This window comes from Scylla paramamosain, chromosome 15 (genome assembly GCF_035594125.1).
Source record: "Scylla paramamosain isolate STU-SP2022 chromosome 15, ASM3559412v1, whole genome shotgun sequence".
NCBI classification, from domain to species: domain Eukaryota; kingdom Metazoa; phylum Arthropoda; class Malacostraca; order Decapoda; family Portunidae; genus Scylla; species Scylla paramamosain.
The window spans coordinates 4,680,346-4,696,784 of NC_087165.1; the positions used below are offsets into that span (position 1 = coordinate 4,680,346).

Here is a 16,439-nt window from a genome sequence, read left to right on the forward strand (position 1 = left end):
ATGTTCAGATGTTTAAAGTAAACACATGGGAGACAGGCAGTTAATTATTGCACCTCAAGCATCTTCTCTCTCTCTCTCTCTCTCTCTCTCTCTCTCTCTCTCTCTCTCTCTCTCTCTCTCTCTCTCTCTCTCTCTCTCTTTTCCTCTCATCTTTTTTGTCTTTCTTCTATCTCTATGTCTCTTCCCTATTTGTGCAGCTCATAATACGATGTATATCTAAAACTCAAGTAATCAATTCTGCCCACAAAGCAGAAGAAAATTAAAACATCCCATATTATCTTGTACTTATTAATTTTTTCAGAATACTAAGACTGAAATTTTTTCCTGAAGTCAGCATATCTTTCTAAAAAACTATAGCTCAGTCAATTTCTTCTAAAGCTTATTGTGTGAAGAACAGTGAGATTCTTTCTAAGGTTAATCTATAAATTATTTAGATATCTTCTGGCAGGCTTTTCTTTTCATCTTTATTTGATGTTGTAATGTTTACTTTCTTCCTGAAGCTTACTTACCCAGGTATGCTGGGGTGCCAACCACAGACCTCCTGAAGGACTTCTCTCCAATAATCCTTGCAAACCCAAAGTCACACAGCTTTACTTGGGGAAAATCACTTGCAGTGGAGAGCAACACATTTTCAGGTTTGAGGTCACAGTGCACAATGTTCTTGCTGTGCAGGTGCTTTAAAGCGGTCAGAATCTGTGACAGATAAAACACATTTTTATTATCCTACATATTTACTATCCTAATGATGTCATATACAGTCTTTCTGGTCTTTTGTAACTGTATGCACAAATTATATACATGTGTGGATGTGCGCGCACACACACACACACACACACACACACACACACACACACACACACACACACACACACAAAGGAAGGAAGAAGTGCAGGTTCCCTACTTGAGGAGAACTGTAGACCCATGTCTCATTACCATAAATGAATGGCTGATGTATGCTACAACTACTTACTGCAGTACCCTTCCGAGTTTCACAGTATTCAAATTCCACAATCCTTGAATTTATGCTGAGTACCAAATCCTTACTATTCTAACTTTCATGCATTATTTCCTTGAGTTTCACACTTTTGCCACATTTGGGTCATGTATTCCTACCATTGGCATCACAGAGAACAAATATAAATATACATGTGCTATGTATTGTATAAGCACTTCTGTGTACACTTCACATACTTCAACATACAAGCTCTTTGTATGGATAAACCACTTGTTAGCCACAACAGTAGTCACGCTGGCTTGTATTTGAGAGAGGGGAAGAGAAAAGCTGGCAATGATGCCACCACTTTGCAAAAAAAAAAAAAAAAAAATTAAATGTCTCACTACTGTGGTGGATGTAATGGCACTGTAATGCCACATCACTCTAGATGTAAAGAAAAACACACACACACACACACATTAAGAAATGCAGTTTCCCATATAGAACTATTGAAATCTGGAATGATTTGAAGGAAGAGGTGGCAGCAGCAAACAATGTATGTTTAAAGAGAAACTGGATAAATAAGGTAATAGAGACAGGACAATATGAGCTTTGGCTTGTGCCCTGTACAATACAACTAGGTAAATACAGCTCAGTAAATACACACACACACACACACACACACACACACACACACACACACACACGAGAGAGAAAACTGAAGATTGATATGAAGAAAATAGAGACAACAAAAGGAGGAACATGATAAGCAGATTGAAAAAAAAGTGGTTAGGATAATAAAGGAGAGAGCAAATAGTAAGGATACAGTACATAAGATGTGTGTTGTGATATTTGGTGATAAAGAAAATAAATTACCCATTAAGACTATAAGAGAAAGAGAAGAACTTAAGAGAGCAAAGGAGATAGTAGCAGTGGCAATGAGTGAGGGGGGAAGGAAGTAATGGAGCAAATAAAGGCAGTTCAGAGGCTTGGCAAGTATGCTGAAAATGAAGTGACATCTCTAAAAATTAGATTTAGTACTCAAATGGTAACAGAAACTGTAATAGCAGGGACATAGAAAATGTCAAGGACAGAAGACATGAGAAATATATGGATAAGAAGAGATTTAAATGAGGATGAGGAGTAAATTGAGTGAGATAAGGGAAGAAGTTTAAGCAAAAACCGAAGAAAGGACACAGGATCAAGCAAAAGAATTTGTATGAAAAATTGTGGATTTAAAGATAAAAAAAATTGTAGTTGAAAATGCCAGGGAAGAGGAGCAACAATAGAGAAGGAGTATAGTAAGATTGAGAAGGAATGTAATACATGTATGTATACTAAAAGTTATGTACACAAATATAGATGGGGTTGTGTCAAGTATATTGGAACTAAGTGATATTCTAAGAGATAACAAGCTGGATATTGTATGTTTAACAGAGACCAAATTAAGAGGGGAAATACAAATTAGATTTGAAGAGGAAGGATACAACATTTGCAGGAGAGACTGAAAAGATAAAGGTAGGGAGGAATGTTAATAATAGTGAAGAAGGATATCTTTGCTGAAGAAGTGGAATAAGGTAATGGGATGGCAAAAGTTTTGGGCACTGTAGTTAAAGACGGCAAAAAGAAAGGGAGAAAGATTATTGTCACATGTATACCACCCATGGTAAATGCATGTAAGACAAATGAGCTTAAGATGATGTAAGAAGAGGTATGGAAATGCTTAGAAAATATGATCAGAAAACAAATAAAGTGTTGCTTATGGGTGACTTTAATAGCAAGAATGTAAATTGGGAGGAGGTGGAACTAGGGGAGGGTGCAAATTTGTGGAGTGAAGAGCTAATGCAATTAGCAATGATGAATACTTTAGAGCAGTGGGTATATGAAGCTACAAGATAAAAGAGAAGAGCAGCCTTCAGTACTAAACCTAATATTTACCTGGAAACCAAATTTCAGGCCAAATATGAAGCATCTACCCCCATAAAGAAAAACCTGATCTTGTTGTAATAGAGGTTAAATTAAAAGGGATAAAAACAAAGGATTGGAAAGAAGAATACAGAAATGGCAGACTAAACTACGCAAAGGCAAATTTTGAAGAACTTAAAATATTTTATGGAAGCATAAAGTGGGATAAGTTGTTGAAAGAACGTACAGACAAAATATGAAACACTATTACATAAGTACAATGAGGGAGTGTTTAGATTTATACCAATGTACAAGGTAAAAATGAGCAGGCATAGTTGGTATAATGCCAGATGTGCAAAGGCTAAAAAGGACAAGGATAAGGCTAGATACATAAATGGTAAAATGAAACATAGAGACAGTATTGTTAAATTAAAAAGAGGCAGAAGAACATATGAAGATGATGAAGAGATGAGCGAAATTATGAATGAGAGTTTAAATTCGTATTTAACCCAAAACTGACACTCATCATATGATGTGAAGGCTATTTTTTAACTTTGTGGCCTATATTTCACTCCCATATGTCTTGAAATGATATTTGGTAACTCAGGGTGAGTGAGTCCACTCTCTCTCTCTCTCTCTCTCTCTCTCTCTCTCTCTCTCTCTCTCTCTCTCTCTCTCTCTCTCTCTCTCTCTCTCTCTCTCTCTCTCTCTCTCTCTCTTCCATGTGTGTGTGTTCATGTGAATGTGTGTGTGTGTGTGTGTGTGTGTGTGTGTGTGTGTGTGTGTGTGTGTGTGTGTGTGTGTGTGTGTGTGTGTGTGTGTGTGTATCTATCTAGTTTTACCTAGTTGTGACATACGGGAGAGGAGGTAAGCTCGTACAGTCCCATCTCCATGGCTGTTTTTATCTAACTTTTCCTTAAAGTCATGAATATTTGTAGCACACACCACTTCCCCTTCCAGTCCATTCCATGCCTCTATGCTTCTATGAGGGAAGCTAAACTTCTTTATGTGCCTTCTGCAGGTGGTTACTTTTAGTTTTCTTCCATGTCCTCTTGTTTCTCTTTCGTTTATTATAAAGAGATGTTCCATATCTAGTTTTTCCATCCCACTCAGCAATCTGTACAATGCAATCAAGTCACCTCTCTCTCATCTCTTTTCCAAGGTTGGGAGTTGCACTCTAGCTAGTTGCTCCTCATATGACAAATCTTGCAATTCTGTTATCATCTTTGTTGCTGCTCTCTGTATTCCTTCCAACTTTTTTATGTGCTTTTTTTCAAATGGTGACCAAATTACCACTGCGTATTCTAATCTTGAACGTATCATTGACTTAGATGTTAGAAAAACAATGGGACCAAATGGTGTGTCAAGGTGGGTACTGAAAGAATGTAGAGACCAACTGGTGGAACTAATCTGGAATAGTTTGTTGAAAAAAGGAAGAGTGCCTAAAGAATGGAAAAGAGCCAATATAATGCCTATCTATAAAGGAGGCAATAAAATGTAGCCACTAAACTACAGGCCAGTATCATTAACTAGCATCACAGATAAACTCTACAAAATTGTAATAAAAATAAATGGGTGTTGTATTTGGAAGAAAATAAAGTAATTACAAATAAACAATTTGGATTTAGACATGTGTTACAAATCTGCACAGCTTTTATACTGGAGTGTGGTGCAAGAAGGAGATGGATGGATGAATGCTGTATATCTGTATATTAAAAAGCATTTGACAGGGTTCCACACGTAACCCTACTGTGGAAACTGGAAAATGTAGGAAGATTAAAAGGCAAAACATTAAGTTGGATGCAAGACTATTTGAAGGACAGGCAAATGAGAACAATAATCAGAGATAATACTTCTAGTTGGAGTGAGGTAACAAGAGGAGTACCACAAGGATCTGTATTAGAACCATTTATGTTTCAGATTTACATAAATGATATGCAGAAAAGATTAAATAGTTACATTAATATGTTTGCTGATGATGCAAAGTTGCTAAGAGTTATAAAGAGCAAGGAGGATTGTAAGGAGCTGCAGAGAGATTTGGATAAAACTTATGCTTGGAGCCTAAAGTAGAAACTTGAATTTAATCCTAAAAAATGCCATGTGATGGGGATACAAAAAATTACAGAAGTACATGGAAATATATAATGGATGAAGATATGATAATGAAAAGTAATAAAGAAAAGGATTTGGGGATGATTATTCAGGACACACTGTCACCAGAGAAACACTTAAGTGGTATATCTGGCTCCACATATAGGATATTAAGTAACATTGGGAGTGGCTTTTACCTACATGGACATGGATATGATGAAAAAAAATAATTACAACCATGATATGCCTCAAGTTGGAGTACACTGCAGTCGTATGGCCTCCACACAAGAAGAAGAATATAAAGAAATTGGAAAGAATACAGAGGACAGCAATGAAGATAATGCCAGAATTAAAGGAAAAGATGTATGAAGAGCAACTGAAAGAAATGAAATTAACAACATTGGAAGAGAGAAGAGAAAGGAGAGATTTGATAATGTACAAATTAATAAACCATTAAGGAAAAGGTAGATAGACAAGTTTTAGAGATGCATACGGATGAAAGAACACGATGTACGAAAGGGCATATAAGAAAGATTAAGAAGAGTAAATGTCTCAGCGACATCAAGAAATATAGTTTCCCATATCAAAGCATTGATCTCTGGAATAGTTTAAGTGAGGAGGTGGTTAAAGCTGTTAGTGTGAGCAAATTTAAAGAGAAACTGGATAACTGCAGATATGGACACAGGACAAATGAGCCTTAGCTTGGACCCTGCACAATACGACTAGGTAAACTAGGTAAATACACACGCATGCACACACGCACACACGCACACACAAAGTTTTAGATGCAATGGCACTGCACTACTGCACTGCCAGTTGTATTGGCAAAACACACACACACACACACACACACACACACACACACACACACACACACACACACACACACACACACACACACACACACACAAAGTTTTAGATGCAATGAATGGCATTGCACTGCTGCATCACTGAATGACACAGTAAAAGTGATGATGAGACACACACACTCACACTGGTCTAGGACACATGGCTGGAATAAATAAGCATTTTTCCACTGTTTTCAATATCCAAAGTTTCGCGATCTTCAAGTTTAGCACTATGCCTTCAGAAGAAAACAATTGCTAAACTCGAGAGGGTTGTAGAGCTAAAGAGATGTGGTTTTGCTGTCGTCCAAGAAAAAATTGAATCCTGGTAATATGTATATTGCAACAATACTTTACTTTTAGCAATGAGTGACTTACCTGGTATATGAGGAACTTTGTAATGCGCTCAGACAGCTTTCCCCGTTCAGAAGACAAGATCATCTCCAACATGTCTCCCTTCAGTTTTTCCATAACAACAAAAATCCTTTCCTTTGTTTCAAACATCCTCTCCAAGTTGACAACACCCTAGAATGAAAAAAAGCAGAATACCATTTCATTATGTGCCAATATAGTTAGATATTTTGCTTTGAGTTACAACCTGCCAAACATTGTGTTCTATTTATGTAATTTCAAAATGGTTAATGAGTCTCATGTTATTTCTGGGTTACTTACTGGATTACTCAAATTCTGCAGGATGGCCACTTCATTCTTCAAGGCAGCCTCTTGCTTGGTTGGGAACCTTAACTTATCTATGACCTTTATAGCCACCTGCCGTGAAGACTTGCGATGAACTCCTGTAAGGCAATTCATTGAAGAAACAATGTTTGCTATTCTATGAAAAAATCATCCAAATACAGTAAAACCCTTATAACTTACCACTGTATATGTATAATTTGGAATTTGATATAACTTGGCAAGGGAACGAAATATTCATAAAAAAAAATAAAAATTCATGCATCTCGGCATCTTGCTGAGTTTTAACCACACCTACTGTCAATTAAAGTGGTACAGTACAATAAAGAACAGTGCAGTGAATTTAAGTGTTTTTGATATAATGCAGTATTTTGAAAACATGTGACTGAGTCCCACCCAACATCTACACCTTACCATGATGTCTCCCTCTGCTTGGACTACACAGTTACAGCAGCCCCTTCATTGCTAAGTGTTGTTTTAAGCTTTTACTGCTTCTGTGTAGTGTAGTGTTTTCAAAATTTTGACTGTTTATGCCAATGGGAGGGAAGGGGAAAGGGGGATTTGCATAACTGGGAAAACTGAATAACTCAGCAAGGCTGGAGCCCCTATCATGCTAAGTTATAAGAGTTTTACTGTATATAATAATTTATAAATAACATGCAACTCAGGCATCAGTCATGTGATTACTGATACTTTTAAGAGGAATTAGCTTTATGTAGTCACTCTCAATATAGAAATACGAATTCTTGACAATATGACTTTTCTGTACCTTTGTAAGAATAAGCATCTCAGGAAATACTTTAAACACAGACAAAATACCATCTGGACAGCTTAAAATTACATTCCAGTGATTAATAATTCCTCCATATTTCTCCATTCTCACCACTCATACTTACCACCATATACAATACCAAACTGGCCAGATCCTAAAACTTCATCAGGGAATATCTGATATATCTGAGAGATATCATTACATGTGGCCTCCTCCTTGTCCATGCCAACTTGCTGTGGGTGTGTGGGAGTGGCACTGGCCTGCGGTGTTACAGGCATCAGGGCCTTGCGGATCTCATTCTCCCACACCTGCATAACAAAATATCATCCAGTTAATTAGTTATTTCATATCATGCCTAGTACTAATCCATACACTGCATATCAAACAGTATTCATGCTGTAAAGGTTTTCTTGATTGCTTGTTTTGAAGGGAAACTCCAAAATTTTCTTCAACATTATTCTCTTGTCAACTGCTGCATTTTGCCTCTTTCTACAGGCATCTTCAGGCTTAAAAAAAAACAATAAAACACCATGTAAAAACTGTGTAAAATTCACATCACATGGCATAGTTCTGTTTTTTCATGTAGTTCCATGTGATGTGAGTTTTATACACCTTTTACTTAGTGTTTTATTGTTTTTCAGCATGACAATGCCTGCAGAAAAAGGCAAAATGTGGCAACTGACAAAAGAATAAAGCTGAAGAAAACTTTGGAGTTTCCCTGCAAAACAAGCTATTGTACAGTATTACTATACATAGCAAGTCACATATAACCTGATAGAAATAAAAGGTATCTGAGTGACAATATTTACTATACACAGTAAACTCACAACTAAATTATATCAATGGAGGTAATAATCTTGATATTTAAATCTTTCACTCAGTAATTTACTTTGTTAATACATAATTTACTTCAAATTATTTCAAATTTCACTTGCAAGGATAAATGATAAATAATTTCTGTACTCCTGTTTTCCTGTTTAGGCATGTTTGCAATTTAGACACATACTGAGATGAATGGGATCTGTAACATCTGTAATCTTGGATCGTAACAAGAAAGAGAGGTACCAGAGGAAGCTTTTATAGTCTTCTAAGGCCAAAGAAAAGATAGTAGCCTTTAATGAGAGCGTCCTCATCCAGTGGAAAATTAATACTGTTCTTCCTTAGCATTAATCTTAGTGTAGCTTTCAATACAGTGAGATAATCTAATAGCACAGCATAGTAAGCACCACACTATTGTATTGTATTATATTAAGTCCTACTACTTCCTCTTCTGGTAAAAGGTGTAATTGCCTATAAAGTAAAATCACTTTAAAGACAAAGATGTTATTTCAATTTCAGAATAAAGCTAATCAAACTCCTAGATATGTTTTCAGACATTATTAGTTTTTTTCTCATTTCTGACAGTTTGGTAGTTTCTATTTTATTTCTCACTGCCCAGGTGATTTCATACTTGAAAGGGTTAATAATACCTGAATTATGTTCCAATGTTCAGTCTCTTGAATTATGTTCCAATGTTCAGTCTCAATATCACAACAGTGGTCAAAACATAAGCCAAGTGCCATCTGGAAATTCAGTAATGGAAAAGATGTTTCCCCATGTCCATCCTTGACTTACCATGGCGAGACCCATCCCCACGCCTGAGTCTGGAGGATTTAGTATCGGTGGGGATTTGTCTTTCACAGCAACTGGTTCCTCCCCAACAAAGTAGTCCACATTGGCAGTGCGCAGCTCAAAACAGTGCATGACTCCTCGTGGCACATCTGCCTCAGCATACAGAAATGAAATGATACATGTGTTTCTGTTCACTACAATGATGAAACAAATATAAATTATTACTGAAGTGTGTTGATGTACACATTCATTGTATAATATGCAGTACATGTCACTAAACCATGTAATGTAATGGACATGTAATGCCAACTAGGGTTGGCATAAAAAAACTGCCTAAATGGATTTTTGGGGGTTTTAAAAAAACTTACATATAAAAATTTAGTTTTATATCATACTGATAAAAAAGTACTCTATATATGCACAGGCAACTACCTACTTGATGAAGCAGCTTTTCTACCTATATTTCTAATAAAAGCAACACCTGTCATCCTTTTTTTCATGAAAGCTGTCATTGGCTAGAGCTGCCTTTGATGTGAATCTACCTTCTTCCTCTCCCCTACACATCCCATTCCCATCCCTCTTTCTCTTCCCCATGTTTTTCATACATACATACATACATACATACATATATACATACATACTGAGAGAGAGAGAGAGAGAGAGAGAGAGAGAGGAGAGAGAGAGAGAGAGAGAGAGAGAGAGAGAGAGAGAGAGAGAGAGAGAGAGAGAGAGAGAGAGAGAGAGAGAGAGAGAGAGAGAGAGAGAGAGAGAGAGAGAGAGAGAGAGAGAGAGAGAGAGAGAGAGAGAGAGAGAGCAGGGGAGGGAGAGAGAGAGAGAGAGAGCAGGGGAGGGAGGGGGCTTAGATGGAGTTGATAGGGAGTGGGGGTTGAGAAAAGTGTGGCTTACTTATGTCATGACTTCTCGCCTATGATATTTACCAATTAAAATCCCTTGAGTTGACATGTGGCTTTAGCTAAAAATAATGGTTGAAAGGCTGCTTCATTAAGTAAGGAGCCATCTTTACATATACATAAAAATGTAAAAGTAGTCAAGCCTGACCCATTCGTTTCCGGTACGGTACAAGTTCACGTGGGCTTTGTCTAACTGGATTAATCTGTATCAACATGAACTAAATAAGTGTCTGTCCTTCAGATAACACTTCAAACCTTTTGTTTCACTCTAGATTACATTTTGATCACTTATTTAAACTGATCTACATATGAACATAAGGAATAGACAAAAAAATAAATAAAAAAAAAGAACCAGCCAAAAAACAATAAAACCCCCAAAAATTATTATTTTTTTTACCTCAGGTTTTTCCAACCTTACCCTAAATATCTATCTCCCTTACATTCAGCCTTCTCTTTTCTATTTCCATATTCCATGTTTTCAGCTCTATCCAATGCAGTCAACACCTATGCTCCCTCATACAAACTCTAATTCACAAAGAGATCACCTCAACAATCAGTTCATTCCTCTCTACATCCTTTTTGCTTTTTCATTCAAACTGTCACCTCCACATCCACAGCAACATGCAACTACATACACATGAAACAGTCTACCTCCTAAAGCAACTTAACATTCAAAACTAAATTCATCTGTTGACTGTCTTGGTGTGGTGTCTTTGAACATAAGAACATAAGAAATAAGGGAAGCTGCAAGAAGCGACCAGGTTTACACATGGCAGTCCCTGTATGAAATATACCTACCTATTTTTATCTATTATCCCCATCCATAAACTTGTCTAATCTTCCCTTAAAGCTTGTCTAATCTTCTCTTAAAGCTCTCTAGTGTCCTAGCACTATTTCACACACCTTCATTCACTCCAGTTTTCTAATTTCACACACCATTCCAAACTGCTTTATTAATTTTCCAGTCACCTGAATTCATTATTCTTTATATAAGAGTTGCAAAACAAAATTCAAAGTAATACTGTATAATGCAACACAAACAAAATTTTACTAAAAGCAACAGAATGGACTAAAGTGTGTAGGCATATCAACTGCATGGATGCTCTTACCTGCTGGATGGGCTTGCTTGGCAGTTTCAATATTCAACACTTCTGAGAGCTGTATTTCCTTGAAATATTTTGTGCTGGTTTCATTTTGGTAGAGAGTTATTGTTTTTGTGTCCAGACGCCAGTAGTGTCTCTTGCGCTGTAATATTGTTTGAGGTCATTACTATGGAGTTAGTGTTCTGTTGTCATATATATATATATATATATATATATATATATATATATATATATATATATATATATATATATATATATATATATATATATATATATCCGTGGATATGGAAAATCCATGGAAAACTAGCAACCAGCCTTAAGAACACCCCTGAATCCCCCAAAACCTAGTTCAAATAAAGAGAAACTACACTGTTACAACTACATTTAATTATAACTCAACTATAAAAAGGAAAAAAAAAAAGCTATGAACACTAATAGGCTACCCTTCATTGTCTCCTGTTATTTGAATTCACGGTTGGCAGCAATCCATGTAAAAGTGAAACCATAGTTAATGAGGATGACACACACACACACACACACACACACACACACACACACACACACACACACACACACACACACACACACACACACACACACACACACACACACACACACACACACACACATATATATATATATATATATATATATATATATATATATATATATATATATATATATATATATATTCCCCTCAACACTTACTTAAACAGACACTCAGCTACAACTCACCATGCTATCCTTATTAGTGAAGTGTACCATCCACCCTTCCTTGAGCACCTTGGACGGTCGCTTGGAATACTTGACAGATTGCACGATTCTCATGAGTGGAATGTTGTTGCTCGTTGATGGACTGTTTTGAAGAAAGTATTGTTTGTCTGTCAAGTAGTGTAAGATACAGGCACATAAAAACAAAAAAATTAAGCAACATAGTCTATGCTTTTTGATATGCATTTTTCTGTTAAAAATAATTCCTTAATGAGCATCCATGCATCTTCTAGGAAACAAGTATTATATTAAAACTAAAATGTTAGCCGAGACAGTATACAAAACAGCTTCTCATACAAAAGTGATTTCATTACTGACCAATCATGAGTGTTTTTTGACAGCATCGATCCCCTTGTTGACAAACTGAAATAAAACATTTAAAAGTTTACCTGTCTGGTCTTGGCCGATCATCTTCATTATTGTCTTGGTCTATGTGCGGAGGAGTAAGGGACTCATCATTGTCGCTCTCCTCATCCCGGGAACCGTCAGATCCTGTGTCACCGTCATCTGCAGATAGTGGTCATCAATGGAAGAGTCATGTACTAGTTGACAAATGCAACAAAAAATCAATAGCACTTATATAATGTTCAAGAGAGCATATGACAAAAACCTCCTAAATGCAAAAATACCAAGGGTAAGGTAGAACAGTGAAAGAGAGAATATATATATATATATATATATATATATATATATATATATATATATATATATATATATATATATATATATATATATATATATATATATATATATATATACGAGTATATACCATCAGCTAAAAACCATTAAACTGAAACCTAAATTTGGGAGTTGTCTTATCTAAAAGCTGTCTTATCCACCGAAATATACAGCAAGTTGAATCAAGGGTACAGAGCTTCATCTCTATGAATTACAATGGTGTATTTTTATTTATTAATTTATTAATTTTTAAGAAAGAAAATGCTTCTTTTACTACAGAAATAATTAAAATAAAAAATATATATAAATACCTATCGGCTGCAGAAACCCATGATATACTGAGGAGTCTGCGGTATGAACTTTACATATATTAGCCGGAAAAATCTGCGATGTACCTAGGGTGCAATAGGTGAACCCATGATGGTCAAGGGATTACTGTGTTTACCTAGTTGTTTACCTAGCTGTATAGTACAGTGTCCGAGCCAAAGCTCAATTAGTCCTGTCTCCATACCCGAATTTATCTAATCTCTCTTTAAACATGTGCACACTCTTTGCCGCAACCACTTCTTCTTTTAAGTTATTCCATATTTCAACCGTTCGATGCGGAAAGCTGTATTTTTTAATATCTCCCAAACAATGACTCTTCTTTAATTTCTTCATATGTCCCCTTGTACATCTATCTCCTTCCTCCACTTTTACAACTAGGTCATCTCTGTCTATCTTCACCATGTTGTTTATTAATTTGAACATTGTTATCAGGTCTCCTCTTTCCCTTCTTTCTTGCAGTGTTGGTAATCCAATTTCTTCCAGTCTTTCCTCGTAACTTAGGTCTTCCAATTCAGGTATCATTTTCGTAGCTGTTCTTTGTATCCTTTCCAATTTCCTTATATCTTTCTTCTTGTGTGGAGACCATACCACTGCTGCGTATTCCAGTCTGGGGCATATCATGTGTGTTATAATTTTCTTCCTCATTTCTTTGTCTAGGTAATTAAATGCCACCCTGATATTTGCTAGCAAATTATATGTAGAGCCAAATATTCCATTGATGTGTTTTTCTGGTGATAGCATGTCTTGAATTATTACTCCCAAGTCTTTTTCTTCTTTTCTCTTTGGTATTGTGATTCCTCCCATCTTATACTCCCATGAAGGTCTCCTTTTACTTCTTCCCATCTCCATTACATGGCACTTCTTTATATTGAATTCTAATTTCCATCGTTTACTCCATTCATAAATTCTATCAATATCCCTCTATAGTTCCTCACAATCCTCTTGGTTCTTTATTACTTTCATCAATTTTGCATCATCTGCAAACATGTTAATGTAGCTATTTAAACCCACCGTCATATAATTTATATAGACCTGAAACATTATAGGTGCCAACACAGACCCTTGTGGTACTCCGCTTGTTACTTCACACCAACTTGATTTATTATCTCTGATTACTGTACTCATTTCCCTACCTTGGAGATAATCCTTCATCCACTTAAGTATTTTTCCTTTTAGCCCTCCTCGATGTTCCAGTTTCCATATGAGACTTTTATGTGGAACTGTATCAAAAGCTTTTTTCAGATCTAAATAGACTGCAACAACCCAACCATCTCTCTCTTGTAGTTTATCTATTACTCTTGTATAAAAGCTCAGTAAGTTTGTTACACAAGATCTCTCTTTCCTGAAACCGAATTGTTTTTCTGTTATTATATTTTCTTGTTCAAGATATTGCACCCATCTGTTTTTAATGACTATTTCACCGAGTTTACTTACCGAAATATACAGTAAGTTGAATCAAGGGTATAGAGCTTCATCTCTATGTGTGTGTGTGTGTGTGTGTGTGTGTGTGTGTGTGTGTGTGTGTGTGTGTGTGTGTGTATATATATATATATATATATATATATATATATATATATATATATATATATATATATATATATATATATATATATATATATATATATATATTATTGAAAATTTTACAGCATCAGGTGACTGCTTCATAGAAAGAGAAGAAATTTTTAGAATGTTTTACTGATTACTAAAATTACTAATAAGCGGAAAAAATATTATTATCAGGCACAGTCCATTGGACTGAGTGAAGAAAAAGTGATGCAGACATTCTGGCAGCAGCTGAACAGTTTCTTGACACTACATACTTGCACAGGTGGGCATGATCACAATAAATTATTGCAATAATATATCACAATAACAATATCGGGTTATTGGTTATCCTATAATTATTTTCCCATGCTATCGATTCATCAGTATCGCCAGTACTTTTGATTTCAAACTAGCAATAATCAATAATTTTAGTTTCTGGAACATGAGCATGTAGTTATTTTACTTAAAATAGTAAATAGTAAATAAGTAAATAGTCTCTTCATTAGTGAAGAGACAGGATAAGCATTAAATTTTTTTTTTTTCAAAAATTTTCCAAGTTTTCTAAGATTTATACACCTTTAAATTTAAAACATCAATATTGTTATCATTATTATTGGAACATAGGATTTATCAACTTATCAGTTATCAGATCATTAACAGTTATCATCAATGTTACCGTTATTGATTTATCAGTTATCACGATAATTTTTTTCATTATTGTTCCCAGCTATGCATACTTGGATGCTTTCTTACTTAGTACCCAAGTGTGATTACACAGATTGTGAACTGTGAACTCGCCAAATGTGAGACAAAACTGCAAAATTAATAGATGTATTTTACATAGATTCTTCATATTAGTTATGTTGCAGCTTAAGGCAAGGTACAGCATAGCACACCAAGTAATATTACCTTTCCTTGGAGCCTCCCCAGTGCAGTCCTTTGGTACCCTCTCTGAACATTTCTTGTGGGCATTGAACTTGCAGTCCTTACATTGCACACCTTGTCTAAAAAGACCTGTTTGGGAGAGAGAGGGAGAAAAAAGTCAATCAATCAATCACTTAATTCATGTTATCATCTAACAGGTCAAGAAAAGTGTATTAAAAATGCCATCCACAGACTATGGAATATGAACCCACATATTTGTACAAATTACAATTTTGTTACTTTTTTTCAGACTAAGCAAATATTATACATAAACCCACCATGAGAAAGAAAAAAAACCCAAACTTAGGAGAGAGAGGAAAAAAATAGCCAACACTTAGAGAGAGAGAGAGAGAGAGAGAGAGAGAGAGAGAGAGAGAGAGAGAGAGAGAATTAAACTATATAATTTAATCAACAAATTGCAGTTATACAGAGATTATCCACCATTGCAGGAACTTATAAACAGTCAATATTTGAAACAACAAAACAAAATTTGAGAAAGGAAAGTTATAAACGGTAGATATTTTAAACGACAAAATAAAATTTGAGAAAGGGAAGATGTTTGAATAGCATCAAAGCACAGTCCCCCCAAGAGTATATCTATCTATATAGAGTGAGCTATGTATAAGTAATAATAACAATGAAGAGCATAGATCAGTCAAAAAAAAATCATAAATATAGATACTGAGGCAGGGCCACAGAAGGATAGATTAGATCTTACACACTACACCTAGATAAATACAACTAAGTAAATGCACTACCTTTTAATAGCTTCTTGCAGTAGTGGCAAATAGTTGGTGTTGTGTAGCTGTGCAATGCAAAAGAATGTGGCACCTGGGGAAGCAAAACACCTCATATTAGTTACAATTCCATCATCTGTCATTCCAGAGGATAAGAAAGCGACGTCTTCATGCAGAAAATTCAATATATGCTGACCAAGACACGTGTTCCTTGAATTCTAAATAGTCTCAAAAATGGTGCAACACTTCAAAAAGTAGATAAAAGCAGGCATTAACATACACAGGATTACCTGCCCTTAAATGGTAAAGTAAATTCTAGAAAAAGAGTAAAAGAAAAAAAAAAAAGGAAAATGAATGAAGTTTTGTTTGTAATGAAAAAGGCAGATTCTAAAATGAACAGCATAGGAAATAATATATCTCATTATAAGAATTTATATGAGGTTGGTAGTCTTTGTATTCTTTATAGTATATATATACTTATTCAATATTTACTTGTGTGTGTCTGTCTGTGTGTGTGTGTGTGTGTGTGTGTGTGTGTGTGTGTGTGTGTGTGTGTGTGTGTGTGTGTGTGTGTATTATTATTTATTATTTT

General features: G+C 35.4%; 1 protein-coding gene across 6 annotated transcripts in view; it reads right to left on the minus strand.

Moving 5' to 3' along the window:
• Positions 1–16,439, minus strand: part of LOC135107294 (serine/threonine-protein kinase D1-like) — a 177,272-nt gene that overhangs the window by 9,660 nt on the left and 151,173 nt on the right. For all 6 annotated transcript variants that reach the window (XM_064016973.1, XM_064016970.1, XM_064016971.1 and 3 more), the window contains 10 exons: positions 15,869–15,941; positions 15,096–15,200; positions 12,026–12,143; positions 11,601–11,721; positions 10,872–11,007; positions 8,855–9,000; positions 7,365–7,548; positions 6,448–6,569; positions 6,154–6,300; positions 510–693 (listed from right to left, as the gene is read on the minus strand). In XM_064016973.1, coding sequence (XP_063873043.1) covers positions 510–693; positions 6,154–6,300; positions 6,448–6,569; positions 7,365–7,548; positions 8,855–9,000; positions 10,872–11,007; positions 11,601–11,721; positions 12,026–12,143; positions 15,096–15,200; positions 15,869–15,941 — 1,336 coding nt within the window. The remainder of the gene's footprint in view (positions 1–509; positions 694–6,153; positions 6,301–6,447; positions 6,570–7,364; positions 7,549–8,854; positions 9,001–10,871; positions 11,008–11,600; positions 11,722–12,025; positions 12,144–15,095; positions 15,201–15,868; positions 15,942–16,439) is intronic.